Here is a 16,802-nt window from a genome sequence, read left to right as displayed (position 1 = left end):
TTTTAGTATTAATCTTGCTAGTGGTCTTTATTTTAAAAATGTTCAACTATCAAACAAATTCCTAATTACTTGCATGTTCTTGTACTATATAGTCTTCAAGTATACTATACAGGTCTTCAGGCTTCAGTTATACTACCTAGGTCTTTCAGTTTTCATAATTCAAGGTAAACTAGAATTTAAATGGGATTACCTGTTTGGTTCTTGTTTGCAGTTTAAGTGTTTCCCTGTTGAAAATTAATTCCAGATTTGATTACATATTTAGTTACATACCTGCTTTCTTGTCTGAAAGATCAAGAAATCAAATGAAACACTGCATGCTTTATTGGACTGCTTTAAAGTCATATTCTGTAAACAGCTTGATTTGTCACTACGATTTTCATTACTGAAATAGGTGGCTGAAATTCTTAAACCTCAAAATGCTTGCTGATGAGCTTGCTCATTCAGATGTAATATCTTAGAGCTAAAACTGATTCTTATGAAGCCCAACTGTGGAGCTTCTCTCTCACAGGAGAATTTAACTTATGTTTCAAGCTGATTCTTTCCTTTCAGACAACTGCTGAGGAAGTTGGTATTTGTAGTTGAAGCCTGCTCTCTGCATCTTAAATTTATCTTACATCAAACCTGAATATAAATGCTAGGAATCATTTATGAAACCCTTCTTGGAGCTGAAGGGGGGCATACGACCAGTCTTATAGTCTAAAAACTGAAGTACTATGAAAAATGCTCTCATCTAACTCTCATCTAAACTGCATATCAAATATAAAGCATTTCTCATGCTTCAAGTGGAACTTGGAACCTGTAAGAAAACTGCAGATCACTGCCTCTTTATACTTCTGAAAGCTTCAATAGCTTCAGTTAAAGCAGTAGGAAGTATTTTATCAAGGTTCACTAGTAAGGGAGCTAGTGGAAAGGACTCCTACATGTAAGGGTGAACTAGAAGTACTTAGCAGTTCATCTAACTGCTTTATATTCTGTCAGTTACTTTTACATACTCCAATTTCTAAATACTCCAGACCCTGGTATAACACTGATTCTCAGTGACTGATTTCAAAACTTCCAACTTTAAACCATTCTTCCCTACTACCACAATGCCAAAACAAGTTGTTTGGCATGACTTCATGAAGTTACTGGCAGGAGGATCTTGATTTTATTCCAAGTTTTTTTTTTTCATATAGAATTATTTAGGGGATGATTTTACTGATTCTACTCAGTCTTGTTTTCTTTCTCCATGGCAGGTTCTGGGAGGTTTGAGATAAAGCTGTAAGGAACCCAGCTTTTTTGAAAACTGATGTAAGAAATGTAAAGACTTAACTGTTGAATAAGTTTGTATTTTGATTTTACAGAACATTCTTAGTGGACTTTCTCAGTGGAGAATCAGTGGCAAGAGTACAGAAGATATTTAGTGCTTATTCCCTTCCAAGTTTGGCAATTCTCCTCCTTTCTTACTGAGAGGGCATGATAGATAAAGCTGAAGTGCTAGGATAAATTTCAGCTTGCAATAGCTATGCATCTGCAGTCAGACTTCATCGCTTGTTTAACAGAGTTGCAGCTCTGAATTTTTAGATAGCTTATGCACTGTCCCAGTCCTCTTCCCATGTTGTTTTAGGGACTAATGGAAAAAAAGAGCCCGATTGTGCTTATAGCAGGATATCCCTTGCACTACAGCTGCACTAGTGCCTTAGCACTAGCTCTTCATTTGGCATGTAGTTTATCATAGTTGGCTTTACGCGCTTATACTATGGATTTCTTACCTTTAAGAATAAGCTATCAGTGCTTATAAGCTTTGCTAATAACCTTTACCAACCTCAGACATGATTACTGTGACTACATGGAACACGTACTGGTTTCTAATGCTCTGGTTTAATCAGTCTTTACAACTGCTTTTTTGGCCCATGTTGTGATCATTTGTTCAACTCTAACCTTATTTCTTACCAATAGACCTAGCAAAGCTTTTGTCTATCTCTAGCTTGCATGTTTAAGATCTGAAGTAAACATCTCAACTTCAAAGCAGGTTATCCACTTGTGTATATATGACATTTTACAATTCCTAACTAAAGGAGTACACAGTCACAGCAAAAAGTGTGAAGATATGAAACATGGAGTATAATCATTATACCATTCCTGGTTGTAAATGGGACCATAAGTCACAATGGGTGGCTTTACAAGACTTCATAACTTTGTAAGCTGTATCAGCTTGAATCACAATCTCCACAATGCCAGTTACTTTATAATGTATTTATCAGTCCTAAAAAAAATCACAAAAAACACTACTTGGACAAAATTATCTTGCCGTACATTAACTTGAAGTTCATCTTACTTTCATCTTATAGGACTCCCGTGCAGTACCTACCTCCCTAAGTGGGTACTGCTTTTCACTGTTTCCAGTCAGCAGTGAACGCAACTCCAGCTAATTTCTGTTCCAGAAGAGCTACAATTGAATGGTACTGTCACAAAGTGGTGTTTAGACAAGCTGTGAAGTACTAAGGCTATACATGTATAAAAAGCTGCAAAAGATCAAGCAAAGCAATCTTGTTTTTCAGGCCAATAGCTGTCTCAGCCAAAAATCACTGACAGAAAATTGCTATTCCAGTCTTCAAAATACCTAGTAATGTGACTTCATCTGATTTCACCTAATGTTATATTAACGTTGGTAGACTGATACCTCAGTCATCATTCTTTATGTTTCTAGGTTACGTACCTGTTTTGAAACTTCTCAAAATACTTCAGAGTGTTTCAGTGCATTATTTACCAACTGACACAGTTTTAGTCTGAGTATGTCCAGACTAAAGACCTAGATCCAAAATTCTACTTCTGGATGAAGAGTTTAAGAGGTGAGCTTCATAACTTGAAAATATTTGAGATAACACAATATGGGTGTGATACAGACTTCATGTAAAAACTATGTATACCAACACATTTTTCCTTTAGTTGTTAAGTTGCTTGAATTGTTACAGAAAGTAACGTGCCTTAATTAGACCTCATTATCATCTTTATATAGTTAAAAGGGAGATCATGGTTCTTCAATTTTCCATTCTCGTTTTTCCTATGCAAATCTCATACCACCTAAATTCTATCCAGTTTAGTTATTTTCTGTAGTCTCCTGCAGATTAGCTGTACTATTCAAGATGAGGAATTAACATTAGGCTTTAACTTGGACTGAGTGGATTTCCCTGTTTCCTTTTGGGTATTTCAGTAAAATACTGAAACTACTGTAAAATAGGAGAATTGTTTAATGTTTTCAAAGTACTAACAGACTTGTGACGGTGTGTTTTTTCCAGGTTATGGAAGTGAGAGAAATATGAATGATCTCCCAGAATTTTCATGACTAACTCCTTGCAGCTAAGGAACCCTCTATACTGTATGCTACAGTGGTGGTACAGATAATTTCACTGTTTTTGCTGTGCTGGTTCAGTTTACTTACCTTTCATCCCTGACTGCTGTAAATTACCTATAGGTGCTCTGACAGAGCAGTGGGGGAGACTGATTTGGGACGTGACTTCTGATCGAAGCTTTATATCTGGAGGCCTGGCATACATTTATCTGCTGCAGATCATCCTTTATCTAATCTATACATGTATTTTGAGAGAATAAATATTATATGTGTGAGGTATGAAGTCTATTCTAACTGGAGAAATGGTCTTGTACTGTATATAACCAGACCATTAACTCTACTACGTGCTTGTTCACAGGTCTCTGGTCAACTTGGATGTATTGCCTCCTGACTATAAACAGTTCTATTAATGAAAAAGTTCATAAATTTGTATCTGCTGACTGAATATCTCCATGTGTTGTTGTATTTGGAAAAAAAAAATAGGTTGTGAAGTATTAATTTGGCTGGAGAGTACTAGTTCAGACAGTTTTTTGTACTGTTTTAGTCTTATGTGAATAAGGACTGTAGCTGATTTGGAATGAAAGCTTTATGCCAGGTACAGGTCTAATTGCTTTGTCGTTAGTTCACTACAATGAAGTAAATGAACAATGGATTGAGCATTGAACAATGGGTTGCTTTTCGCTTGCAGCACATCAGATGAAGGACTGTTGTCTCCTTTCTCATACTTTTCCGTGAGTATCTCTTATTAACTACAATTTACAACCAGATGTTTTCCTAAAGAATGTGCTCAGCCTGATAAGGTGTCAGTTCTTGTATGCCAGTGGAAAGTCCATTACACATACCATTCACCTAAAATGCTACCTGCATTTCGTAAGAACCAGATGTCAAAGGGTTAATTCTAGGTAACTGATAATATGTAAGGCTTTTCTACCTTTCCATCTCCCAACACTCTTGAACTTCAGTTATCTTTTCAGCTACTCTGTCTGGAACTTACTCTGATTTCCCCTGTGATCAAACTTGTGTTATTTTAAAAACCTTTGGTTTCATCAACTGAATTTCAAAATACGATTGCTTGATATAAAAATTCTTCACGGAACTGCTGTTGCAGTGCACCTAAAAAGTTTTGGAGCTTTAAAGATATTTGCTTTCTCTTATCTCTTCACCAGCCTTTTATTCACATCCCCCCCCCCCCGTATTTGCATACTGGTGCAACATGAATTTCATTTATTCGGTTTTAATTTCTTTGCATATTCCCTGCCTCTTTTGCATTGGGTCTTCTCTCAGCAAGTGTTAAGTAGTTGCCAAGAAAGTCTCAGAATCTGAACTCAGGTTCCTAAATTTTTCAGAGTAGCAAAACTAGAATGTTTTTTAATCATTGTAACCCAGTTCCAGATCCATTATTTTGAAGTAGATGAAACACAAAATATTAACAGTTTCTTCGCAATAGTAAAAAGGCACATGAGTTCATAGAGTCACAGACTATCTGGTGTTGGATGGGAACCACAAGAATAATTGTGTCCAATTCCTGGCTACAGGACCACCCAAAAACCAGACTGTCTGAGAGCGTTGTCCAAATGCTTCTTGAACTCTGGAAGCTCGGTGACGTGACCATTGCACTGGGCAGCCTGTCGCAGTGCCCAACCACCCTCTGGGTGCAGACCCTTTCCCTAACCCCCAGCCTGACCCTCCCCTGTCCCAGCTCCATGCCGTTCCCTCGGGTCCTGTCGCTGTCCCCAGAGAGCAGAGCTCAGCACCTGCCCCTCTGCTCCCCTCGTGAGGGAGCTGCAGGTGCCATGAGGCCTCCCCTCAGCCTGCTCTGCTCTGGGCTGAGCAAACCAAGGGACCTCAGCTGCTCCTCATACGTCTTGTCCTCTAGACCCTTCACCATCTTTGTTGCCCTCCTTTGGACACTCTCCAATAGTTTAATGCCCTTATATTGTGGTGCCCCAGACTGTACTCGAGGTGAGGCTGCACCAGCACAGAGCAGAGCGGGACAATCCCTTCCCTCAACCAGTGCTGAGCCTGATGCACCCAGGGAACGTTTGGCCCTCCTGGCTGCCAGGGCACACTGCTGGCAGATTCCTTACTGCAGGGCTGCTCTCCAGCCTCTCAGCCCCCAGCGCATACACACAGCCAGCATTGCCCCTTCCCAAGCGCAGAACCTGGCACTTGCTCATGTTTAAATTTCATGCACTTGGTGACTGCCTGGCCCTCCAGTCTGCCAAGATCTCTCTGCAAGGCCTCTCCACACTCAAGGAAAGGAGTCAACAGTTCCTCTCAATTTAGTGTCATCTGTAAACTTACTTAGTATGCATATGAGTCCTGCATCCAGATCATTTATAAAAGCATTAAAGAGAACTGGTCCTAAAATGGAGCCTGGGGGAATCCCACTAGCAACTGGACACCAGCCTGATGTAACCCAATTTACTAGAACCCTTTGATCCCGATCCATCAGTCAATTGTTCACTCATTGTATTATCTACTTGTTAGCTGTATGCTGGACATTTTGTCCAGAAGGATGCTGTGAGAGACAGTATTGAAAGCTCTACTAAAATAATAATAAAAAAGACATCTACTGGCTTCCATTGATCAACTTGATGGGCTACATTATTGCAAAAGGAAATTAAGTTCTTGATTTATATAAGATGGTACTTGCTCTCTGAAGTTCTTAATGTTATCTAAGAACATTTCAACTAATAACATCATTTTTAGAACAACTGCCACTTGCTTTATGGTTCATGTTTTGCAGAAAGAAGTATCAGGCATACATCAAATTCAGTGCACAGGTAGATGACTGTTTGCAACAATAGTATCTGCAACTAAATCACTGCTGACATATTACAAAGGAACCAAGCAGTATTGAACTGGATGTCACTTGATTTAGAGGCTTGGGGCATTGCCTCATTGATGGCTGTGGGCACAAAACCTGTGTCTAAAAGGTGAAATCTTAGGTGTAAAGTCTTTTTTTTTTTTTTTCCTAGTGAATGTTGTGTGGTAAAGTGTTCAGTTTTAAATAGCTTATGAGCAGTAAGCGTAAAAAAAATCTGAAAAATATTTTCAGAGAATGTTATAATAACGTTTGAGTATATTTTGTTCATTGGTATGTTTTACATTACCAGCTCCACAAGACTGGAGTCCTTTACACATTTAAGTTCTTGTACCATGGATGAATACACAGAAACAGAATAAATCAGAACTACTTTTAAACTATTCATAACATGCCTATTTTGGAAAAGGAAGTAGAGCTGTAACATTCTAGGTTTTTGTTTTGTTTTATTTTGTTTTTTAATGTGATAAATAATTCAAAATCTTTAAAAGGGGCAGTTTTCATTGTAGTAGTCTTATTTACTATCTTAAACAAAATGCCAAAATGATGAATAATTCCCATAGTTAATAATACATATTTTCACAATCACATTGGTTTTGTTTGATATATTTTATAATTACTGATCACACTTTCCCCTGCTTCGAAGAAGAAATGAGAAGGATGAAAGTACCTACAATTTCTTGTTAGATGCGTTACTGGAGAACAGAAAGTTCTTGAGCAACACCGATCAGGTGTTCTACACCACTTCACGTGAAGAGTATCACGAGAGCAGCATCTGATTGTATGAATGCTTCCTTGGTGTAACTCATTCTTACAGGTAGCTTCTTCTTTGATTCTAGGCAGATATATTAAGAAACTTTTTTTTTTTTTTTTTTTTTTTCCTTTGAAATCCTTATAGTATCAGATGTTTCAGCATTTTCCTTGTAACTAGTTCAGAACTTAAGTTATTTAGGGGCAATAAAAGTGCTTTGGCAACCATAAAATAAACATTGTTAGATATTGGTATCCCTACTTAAACCAGTTCTCCTGTGTGTTCACCACCGTCTAGAATGTTTTTTAGTGTGGGTCAGGCCGTCCTTCCCCAGTTGAGGGATGTACTTCTTTCTTTATCAAGGAGCAGTCATGAGAAACGGCATTTCATGCTGTAATAGCAGCGCACAAATGCCATGCTGTCAAATTGTGCTCTTAAGGCTGTCTACTATGTGCTGCTATGGCAGGATCCTGTAGTTGCCCTAGCATCTGGCTCTTTTCAACCACTGCTTTGTTGTGCAGCCCCTGTGGGGACCGTACCGCAACATGGCGGCCCCCTGCGTACCCTGCTGCGGGCTGCCCCATCTGGCTCCTGTCCGTACAACAACATGGCGGCGCCCTCCCCGCGCGAAGCCAGAAGGCGGCGCGGCGGCCGTAAAGCAGCGCCCGCTTCCCGATGCCCAGCTGTCGCAAACCGGTGAATGGCTGTGAGCGGCGGCGGGGGGCGGGGGACGCCAGCTCGGTCGCGGTCGCGGTCGCGGTCGCGGTGCGGGGGGGGCGGCGGCGGCGGCGGCCCCGCTCCCTCCTCCCGCCCGCGGAGAAAGGGGCCGCGGGGGGGGGGGACGCGAGCGAGCGAGCTTGCGGCGGGCCGACATGGACCCCAACAGGATCATCCAGGCGCTCAAGGGCACCATAGACCCCAAGCTGCGCATCGCGGCCGAGAACGAGCTCAACCAGGTGAGGGAGGGGAGGGGAGGGGAGGGCAGGGGAGGGGCGGGCGGCTCGGCCCGGTACCGGGCGGCACGGCCCCGGCCCCGGCCCCGGCCCCGGCCCGCCCCCCGGCCGCCGCTCCGCACGGGGCCGCCCGGCCCCGCCGCCAGGGGCAGGGGCTGAGGGGGCTGAGGGGATATGGGGGGGGGGGGGGGGAGGGGGTCAGGGGCGCCCCCTCCTCGGCGGCCGGGGCCAGCCCCGGGGGCTCTTCTCGGCTCCCCGCGTCCCAGACGCTGCCCCCCGGGGGCTGGCCCGGCTTGGGGGGAAAGGGGGAGCCCCCCGGAGGCGGTGGGGGTGGGTTTGGGTGAGGGGTGCCCCCCGCGAGGTGCCTCAGAAGGACAACGGGGGGCGGCTGGGTCCGGGGTTTGGGCGGCTGAGGTGAGGGTTTGGGCAGCTCCAAGCCCCCCCCGCAGCCCTCGGGCAGCTCGGTTAGCTGGTCAGCGGGTGTTGGGAGCGCTCGTGCCCGCAGCTAGGTAAAATTGTGAAAACTTCTCTGCTACTCGCCTGGTGGAGTTGCTATAAAAATCCCTCGGCGCTTACTTTTATCCCTACGGGGAAGGATTGACAGGGGAGTTAATGTCTGGCAGCAGCCTGTTGCGTGGGGATCAAAAGCAGGGGAATAAACCTCTGCGTGGCTGGCAGAGGGAGGACAAAGGAGCAGCTCTCTGCCTGCCGGGGTCCTGCTCCCAATGCTGCCCCTTTGCCGTCAATATTGCACACCATGAAGCTCATCAAAAGTTAGAAAGTGTTTGGAGGTTTTGACCCATAAAACCTTTCAATTACAAGTGACAAATAACACAGTTCTCATGCAACACCCAGGTTTTACTTTCAGGGTTTATCAAGAATGGGTCAAAGTACAGATTTCTTATTTAAAATAGCTGACATTTTTCCTCTCTTCTGTTATGATAAGTCCTGAAATTAAGATGTGCCTGTTGCTGCACAGGCTTCCTGTCACCAAGCGAAGCGTGATGTATGCGACCGATAAAGCACCGATGCGGTGCTGGGGTTGATACCAATCTTGGAGGAGTGGAACAAAAGTGCACCTGAGGAATGGTGCTGACTTTGGCATCTTGAAACCTTTCAGTGCTTTTGAAGCAAGAGTTCAAAGCGACGTGTCAGGCTTCCACGTACATAATGACAGTGCCGACACGTAGCTGTGTTCCTGCGTGTATGGGAATCCAGATGCTGGCCGAGCTTTTCTCTTGTTCTAGCAAAGAAACGACCCAACCAGCCAACCAAAAAGCCCCCCCTCCAACAAAAAGCACTTGAAGTAGTAACACAATGTTTGTCCAAAGAGAACAGGGGTCACCTTCATTCTGTGCTGTAAGGTGATGCTGCTCCTGATAAACGCTAAAGGGTATTGAAGTAAAACATCTTCTGTGCTGCCCTGTCCACAGCGTGTGTTTGCTTTTGAGCTTGAATCAAGGTAGTGACTGGAGTTTCCCCTGAGTTGAAACCCTTTTGTTACTGTTCCACCAAAATAGTGTCTCAGTGGAGATGTTTCATTGCTTGTACTGAGAGAGAGTCCTTTAGCAGCCATCTCTTAATAGTCCTGGCTCTGTAATTCACTTACGTGCAGAATGGGGTTAAAATGAATGAAAACTTGAGTACCTGTCAAAAGTCCTGGGATGCCTGAAAATGCTTTCTCTTCTGTATGTTCATGCACCTGTTTAAAGACAGAGCTAAATCAATGAGATTGCTCTCTGCCTTCTGGATTATCATCTAATTGCATTTAGAAATGAAATCAAGGCTACATTTAAAAGTTCCTTTTTTTTGTTTTGCCTTTATTATTTTTACTGGAAGGCTGTTTGTGAGCTTTCTTCCTCCAGCAGCTGGAAACAAATGTCGGTTTCCAGCCTAAACTAATTCATGGCCCATTTAAGATCAATTTGTGCCAATGTTGGTTCTTAACTAGAGCAGGTTTCTTGGTACCTACTCTGACATATCTGTCAGAGGCTGATCCCTACCAGCTTGTTTTCCTTTGCCTCAACAAGCTATATTCCCATTGTCTTATCATAAAACTGGATTTTTGAAATCTAATAACAAGAGAGCACAGCTCCTCTCTGTACTTCTCTTTGAAGTAATCTTTCTTGTGTAATCTGGTCATCTGTGTTTGCAGCGTGCCAGAAAGTCTCACGCTCGATGCCATTAATGCCTCATTTTATACATCCTAAAGCTACAATTATCTTAATGTTCAACACTTAACATCTCTCTTATCATGTCATATACCAAGGCCCTTTTATCCCATGGTTATTCCTCACTAACAAGCCTCAAGCTTTTAGGAGAAATTCCTATTATGCCTTAGTGCATGGCTGTGTACTTTGTCCTATTGCTCCATTGCATTTTTGTTGCAGCAGTTGTAAAGATAATTCAGTTCTTTGTAGGATTTTTCTGATCTTTCTCCTCTATTGATGTATGCTACTTCTGAGTCATCAACAAACTTCATTTGTCTCGGTGCCCTGAGCGCAAATCTAAGTGTGAGATTGGTCTCAAATGTGATTCTGGATAAACTGGAGCAGTAATTTCCTGCCAGGTCAGTCATGTCTATCATGTACCTACTGTCACTTCCCTGTTAACCTGTTATTTCTCATAGTGTACACATCTCTCCAGCTCCCTCTTTTTTTTTTTTTTTTTCCCCATTTTTTTTTCCTTCAGCTCTGTCATGGCATAATTGGCCTGCACTTTAGGATCATGCTGTTCAATCTCACTGTATTTATTAGAACAGTCAATTTTCACACCAAAGGAAGATACTCAATTTCTACACACCCTCTTGTTTGTAATGAGATTTTTTTTATATCTGTTTTTGCTCTTGTTCTTTTTAGGTCTGTCTAATGGACTTCAGTGACGTTTTTTAAATGACTAAAGACTGCTTTCATGTGCCAGTTCTTGGTACAGCGGCCTTCTAGTACCTAAAGGGGGCCTGCAGGAAAGCTGAGGAGGGACTCTTGGTCAGGGAGTGTAGTGATAGGACAAGGGGGATTGGCTTTAAACTCAAAGAGGGTACATTTAGATTAGGTATTAGGAAGAAATTCTTCCCTATTGAGGGTGGTGAGGCACTGGCACAGGCTGCTCAGAGAAGCTGTGGCTGCCCCATCCCTGGAGGCGCTCAAGGCCAGGCTGGATGGGGCTTTGGGCAGCCTGGGCTGGTGGGAGGTGTCCCTGCCCATGGCAGGGGGGTTGCAGCTAAAAGGTCTTTAAGGTCCCTTCCAACCCAAACCCTTCTGTGACTCTGTGTTGTGGGATGTTACTGTCTGATTATATGAGCATGCAGTATCATCTCCGACTGATTCCTGTTCATATAGGATCACCAGGAAAATTCTTATATGGTAATCTTAATTGGCTCAACTTGCTATAATGCATTTCTTTAGCCTGTGACAAAATGGACAACATGAATAAAACTGCAGGCATACAAGTGCATGTTTAAATACTGAGAAAGAGTTGCAGTATTTGGCTTTGACAGGAACTGAGAAGCAGTGCAGGGAGAAGAGAGAGAAGTGTGAGAAGATTGCCCAAAAGCAGAAGAGTAATGTCAGGCTTCCTTTCATTTCTTCCCTATCTTTGGTGAGTTGGCTGTCAAAGTATGCAGGGATCTTAAGGCAGTTGGCATTGAGCACCGTGTTATCGAGGGAGGAATCTCAGGTATTTTTATTGAGGAGCAATTTGATGAGGAAGCTGACTTGCATGAAGGCATGAGCCTTTCTGTGGAAGGTGGCGTGAGGTTGACCCTGGATGAATTTGGCAGCGGGACCAGCGGAGGAAAGCAGCTCGGGTAGGTGTTCTTGTACACGTTTATTTTCACTTCGTGTGCAGAACACTGTGTTTTCCCCTCTCTAAATGAAGGCTTTGCATGTAGGCAAGGAAAGAAGAAAGTGGCTTTTGAAGTTCTAGTTTGTTTTAACAACCTGTGACTGCCAGCATAAAAAAAAAAAAAAAAGAGAGAGAGAGAGGGAGAAAGTACTATTAGCAACAGCAAAAATATGCCCAAGTGTGACAAATACTGATGGAGTTTCTAAGTAACGCATTTTAAGTACAGAGCAGACAAAAAATAAAGCTTAGATAACTGAGCATTCAAATCAAATGTGTGGAGGCCTTAAAATAATCTTTGCAAGCAGTTAATTGCATATGTATTCAAGATACATTTTTTTTCTGTGTGTTCATCTTTGCAAACAAAGATGTAGTGCCTTGATTTCTCAGCTGAAGGGATGAAAAGCAATTATTTTGTGCCATACTTGCATTCAGAGGTGCTGAGAAGGATGTGCTGTTTGACGTTGGTGGAGAAGGATGGCTTGCTGTGCAGAACCCGAGGGAAGGCTTGTTTTTTCCATGTCTGTTGTTTCAGAGCATCCCCGTGTTGTTCTGCAGAGGAAGAAATACCTTCCCATGCCACTCTGCACTCAGCCACTCCGGCTGCTCTCACTGCAGCAGGAAGATTGCTGAAAAATGTGGCTAAGGAGTAATTGCTTGCTGCGGGCTTTAAATGTGACAGCAAGCGAGATACGGGTGATGCTTAGTGTAGTAAGTTCAGTAACATGTAATGCGTGGTAACCTGGGATCCCACGTGAAAGCTAGGTGTGAAGAGTACTTGCTTCAGTAGGGTCCATCTGGGGAAATTTTAATGCATTTTTCCTGCTAATTTCTCCTTGTATTCTGGTTCTGTGAATGTAACAGTGTTCATCTTGCTGTTTTTCAGTGGCTTCTCTGAGGCTCTCTTGGCTGTCTTCTACACCTACCCAAAGGGACAAGGAAATAGGCAGGAAAGGATGCTTTCTGTGATGGTTTGAGGCTGAGCTGGGGAAGAAATGCATGTTAGGCTAAAGGAGAAGGGACAAACGGGGCAGGCAGATGTGCAGCTGTAGGTGCAGGTCCCCAGACAGTGGGCACAGGTGGAGTGAGGAGTTGGTCACTGTTGGAAATTTACCCAGCTCTGTCCTAAGCAGTGCTTAGCTGTATGCCTCTTCTGGTTAAGCTGCTAGCTTTGCACGGTTGTGTCCCAGTGGAAATTAATCCCAATGGAAATTAAATGGGGGTGGGTTTGTTTTTTCTTAGTATAGATGCCCTGACCTGTGATTAATGCAAGGGCTGTCAGTATGTTTTATGCAGCTTTAAAATAATCGTTGTTCTTTGTATTTGGTGAAAGTTTACTTTTGAAAACCTTCCTTTTACTTTACTCAGTTTGTAAAAGTTCATGTGCTGCTTTCACAAGTGCCTTGCTGAACCCGTCCAGCCCTGTGGACTCCTCATCGCCTCCTTCCATCTGCACAGCACCCGCTGGCAGCGGCTCTGCACAGAGCTCCTGCAGCTTCACCTGCTGCTTCCAGGGGCCGCTGGATGGTTTTCCAGAGCGAGGGAGTGAAAGGATCAATCCCAAGATCACAATTAGCACGACAACGAAACCAATGGGAATGTGCTGGTATAGGAAAAATGTTGCTGCGTGCGGCTTTTTCAAAAGGCCTCTGTTCGCCAAACTGCAAGCAGAGCGTTGTTTCCCTGACCGCTTTGCTGCTGCCCAAGTGAGCAGCGTGGTATTTGAGCCTCACAGACGTAACACAAGCAGGTGCCTTGTTCCTAAAAGGGACACACATAGTCTCTGTTCGTCTCTAACATCTCCATGTCTCTGATGGTGAAAATGAAGCTGTGTAAAAATGTGAATTGTGGGGTGCTGTGAGGAAACCAGAGCGCTTTTAATAGTGGTGATATAAAGGTAACGGTATGGAGCAGAAGGATTTGGTGGGGACTGGGTGCTGTGCTCTCTGGGGGGTGTCGGTATTTTGGGTGGCAGGAAGCCCCCAGCGGTGTGCGGGCGGGAGCGGGGCCTCCTCAGAGACCCAACGCGCCTCGTGGCATGCCTGGCGCTGCAGGCCGCTCGCCTCGCAGGCCAAATGCCCCTATTTGTGGATATCCTGGCAGCCTTTCAAGGCTAGCGCTGGTGTGCCAGCACAAGTGGTACCAATAAAGCTTCCCGGACTCGCTGCGACTTCAGTGTAAATTCAGCACAAGCTGTTTGCGCAGGGAAAGAGAAATAATTTGTGCTGCTATTGCCGCGTCCATCCCAAACGTGATACCGGCGGGACGACTGCCAGAAAATGCAACAACGACGACAAAACAACCCCCCAGAAGGCTGCATTCCTAGCCAGTGTATTTTTAGTGGTACAAGCTGCACGTAGGCTCCCTCTGAGGACCACATATTGGCACTATTTAGAGGAAAAAAGCCTCTCAGGACTCGCACACGTTCTTGGTTTTCAGTGCCTGTGTGAGGCCTCGTGCCCTCCTCACATCCCTGCAGCCTCCTTTGGCCCCACGCCCCGGAGCTGCGAGGGGCTGTCTGCAGGCAGCTGGAGGCCAGCCTTTGGCCTCCGGTGCACTTGATATGAAAGGTGATTTTGGGAATCTGGTGTGCTTCAACCAGTTGGCTTCAAAAGTTGGCATTTCAGCATGCCTGTAGATAAATGCAGCTCCGGTGCTGCCTGCTAACAGCTTTTGCTTTACTTTGAGCATTGCTTGTGGGTAATTAAAGTCTTCAGAGAAGGCAACTACGGGAGAGTATGCTTCTGACTTGCCATAACTGCTTTTATCTGAGAGCTCAGATTGCTCTGTAAACATCCAGTGAGGCTCTGAACACAGAGTGGGTTAGAATTACGCTACAATTACAATGAGTTAAACGAGGGCCACAAAGTTAAGTGATTTGGCAAAACTGTTGATTGTGCTGCTGCTGTCACACTTCAGCATCATGAAAGCACTGTAGTTTTACCTCATTATGGAAATGTTAGATCAAGCAACTGGGTGCTTGCACTGCAGAACATACCACTTACTTCACAGCTTTCAAATGAGGCAAAGTTTCTGGGAGGACGTAGTATACTTGCACTGAAAGCACTGCTCTGGAAATAACCACAGGACTGCCAGACATAATCTGGTGGGAAAGAGATACTATAAAAGGTAAAATAAGAAATTGTCTGTCATCTAGCCCCCAAGAAACATCTCTCTTTGAACATCAAACGTGGATCTGAGTGACGAAAGATCTGACCCACGAGTAACTACTGATGTTGCCAAGGCTTAGCGGTAACTGCGGCACGCTGAGTCAACGATTCTTCACGTTGGAGGACCCCTGTTGAATGACAGCAGTATAATGCTATCAGATTTTCCCATCTTTTAAATCTGACGTGCTTTGCTCAGAAGTTCAGTGAGCATTGTTTTCTCTTTGAATTTTTTTTCAGCTGCGTGGCTGATGTAGTGTTTGAAAAGTTCCCAGGAAAGCTGTGGGTTTTGGAATGTTATCTGTCTACACTTGATTTTAATTAAAAATGGTTGTTCCACCGTTTATCCCCAGTTGGTATTTTTCTGTTATGATGCACTATGCATCTAGTCTGTTAAAATATACATGGCTTGTTTGACTTATGAGGCTAAGTTAAATAATTCACTAGATGTATAGTGATTCTCAGAATGATTTAAATATTCATTATCACTAATCTCTGTTAGAGAGCCTTGTCACATTACTTATTCCTCCCATGTGCCATTATTTGCTCAGCTTTTTAAAGTAATTCTGTAGAACACCGCTGATTTGGGTAAATCCATGTGCTAAAACCTTTCGTACTTCATGAGGAGAGTCAAAGATTTCTACAAAAACCTTGGCTTTGATTCTTATTCAGCTTTTGGTAATACATTCTTCTTTAAACATAGTGACTTGCTAACTGTGTTTTATATGTATTTCAGTCCTATAAGATCATCAATTTTGCTCCAAGTCTGCTGCAAATCATAGTATCAGATCAAGTTGAATTTCCGGTGCGTCAAGCAGGTGAGATAAAATCCTTGTTTCGTTTTCTTTCAATAGAAAGTCAGTCTGTTATTTCAACAGAGTATTGAGCTGCTGGAAAGTAAGAAAGTTCATGTTTGTTCTCAACATGGAGATGGAAAGGTTCAGTAGGGAAACCTTTCAGTCTTTGCCACCTTTTTCCTATGTGAAGATCAGATAAAAGCATGGGTATAGAGTTGAGTCCTACTTTGGCTTCCCTGTGTTTATAGTGATCCCTACTGGAATGCTGGAATATTCTCTTTCAGTATCAATGACTTTTGCTCAAAACTGAGTACCCGGGGAGCCTTAGATATTCTTTCTTCTGGTGGTGAAGAGAGATTGAAGCCAAGACATGAAGGTATTCAAACAAAAAAGAGTAGTAGTGTTTCTCTATTTGAATCCCTTTTCCTTGAAAAGTCAAAGTTTCTGAAAATGAAAACAGTTTGTAGGTCAAAGGTAGCCACATATGCTTATTTGGTATCTATGGTGTCCACTCACAAAAATAAATGTGAAGGAAGGTCATGTTACTGGTAAGTTACAAATCTGTAGTCTGAGCCTGTCTACAGGGATTGCTTAACTGTATATGTAATTTTGGGTGCGGTGATGCAGTTAACAGGGTATACATTTGTGTAAGATCCGTTTCTAAATTCTCATAATCTATTTTAACTACTCCTATACGATGTTTTCTTTTTTCTTTTTTTTTTTTTTATTCATAAATTATTCAGCTTTTTCAATAAATTGATGAATACTGTTTCATTCACTGCTCTGTTTCTATCCTATGGAACAGCATTTCCCATTTAAGCACGGTGGTGTTTTGTTTTTTTGTACAGATCCTATTAATCCCCTGAGTGTGTTGAGGCATGCTGACATATGCTGTTTGTCATGCTGGCGTGTATATTTTCAAAGATAATCCAACTTTGAATGGCATTGTTAAACCATTCTATGGTGAAGTTTGATGCTTAATCTAGGCACCATAAGGTCATTTTCATAAATTAATCTCTCATTTTATTATCATTTAGGGAAAAAAAACAAAAACCAAAACAACAAAAAACACAAGTATGGAGAGGTTTTTTTTTGTTGTTGTTGTTGTTCCAGAATGGAGATATAGAATAGAAAAC

General features: G+C 42.9%; 1 protein-coding gene across 1 annotated transcript in view; it reads left to right on the top strand.

Moving 5' to 3' along the window:
• The first annotated feature begins 7,681 nt into the window (after positions 1-7,681).
• Positions 7,682-16,802, top strand: part of IPO8 (importin 8) — a 50,405-nt gene continuing 41,284 nt past the window's right edge. The window contains exons 1-2 of the mRNA XM_084528429.1: positions 7,682-7,865; positions 15,606-15,687. Of these exons, the coding sequence (XP_084384555.1) occupies positions 7,782-7,865; positions 15,606-15,687 (166 nt within the window). The 5' untranslated portion in view covers positions 7,682-7,781. The remainder of the gene's footprint in view (positions 7,866-15,605; positions 15,688-16,802) is intronic.

The sequence above is a fragment of the Aythya ferina genome, assembly GCF_964211825.1.
Source record: "Aythya ferina genome assembly, chromosome: 1".
Classification (NCBI taxonomy): domain Eukaryota; kingdom Metazoa; phylum Chordata; class Aves; order Anseriformes; family Anatidae; genus Aythya; species Aythya ferina.
Note: the sequence above shows the minus strand (reverse complement) of the source record. Positions and strands in the feature narration are given on the sequence as shown.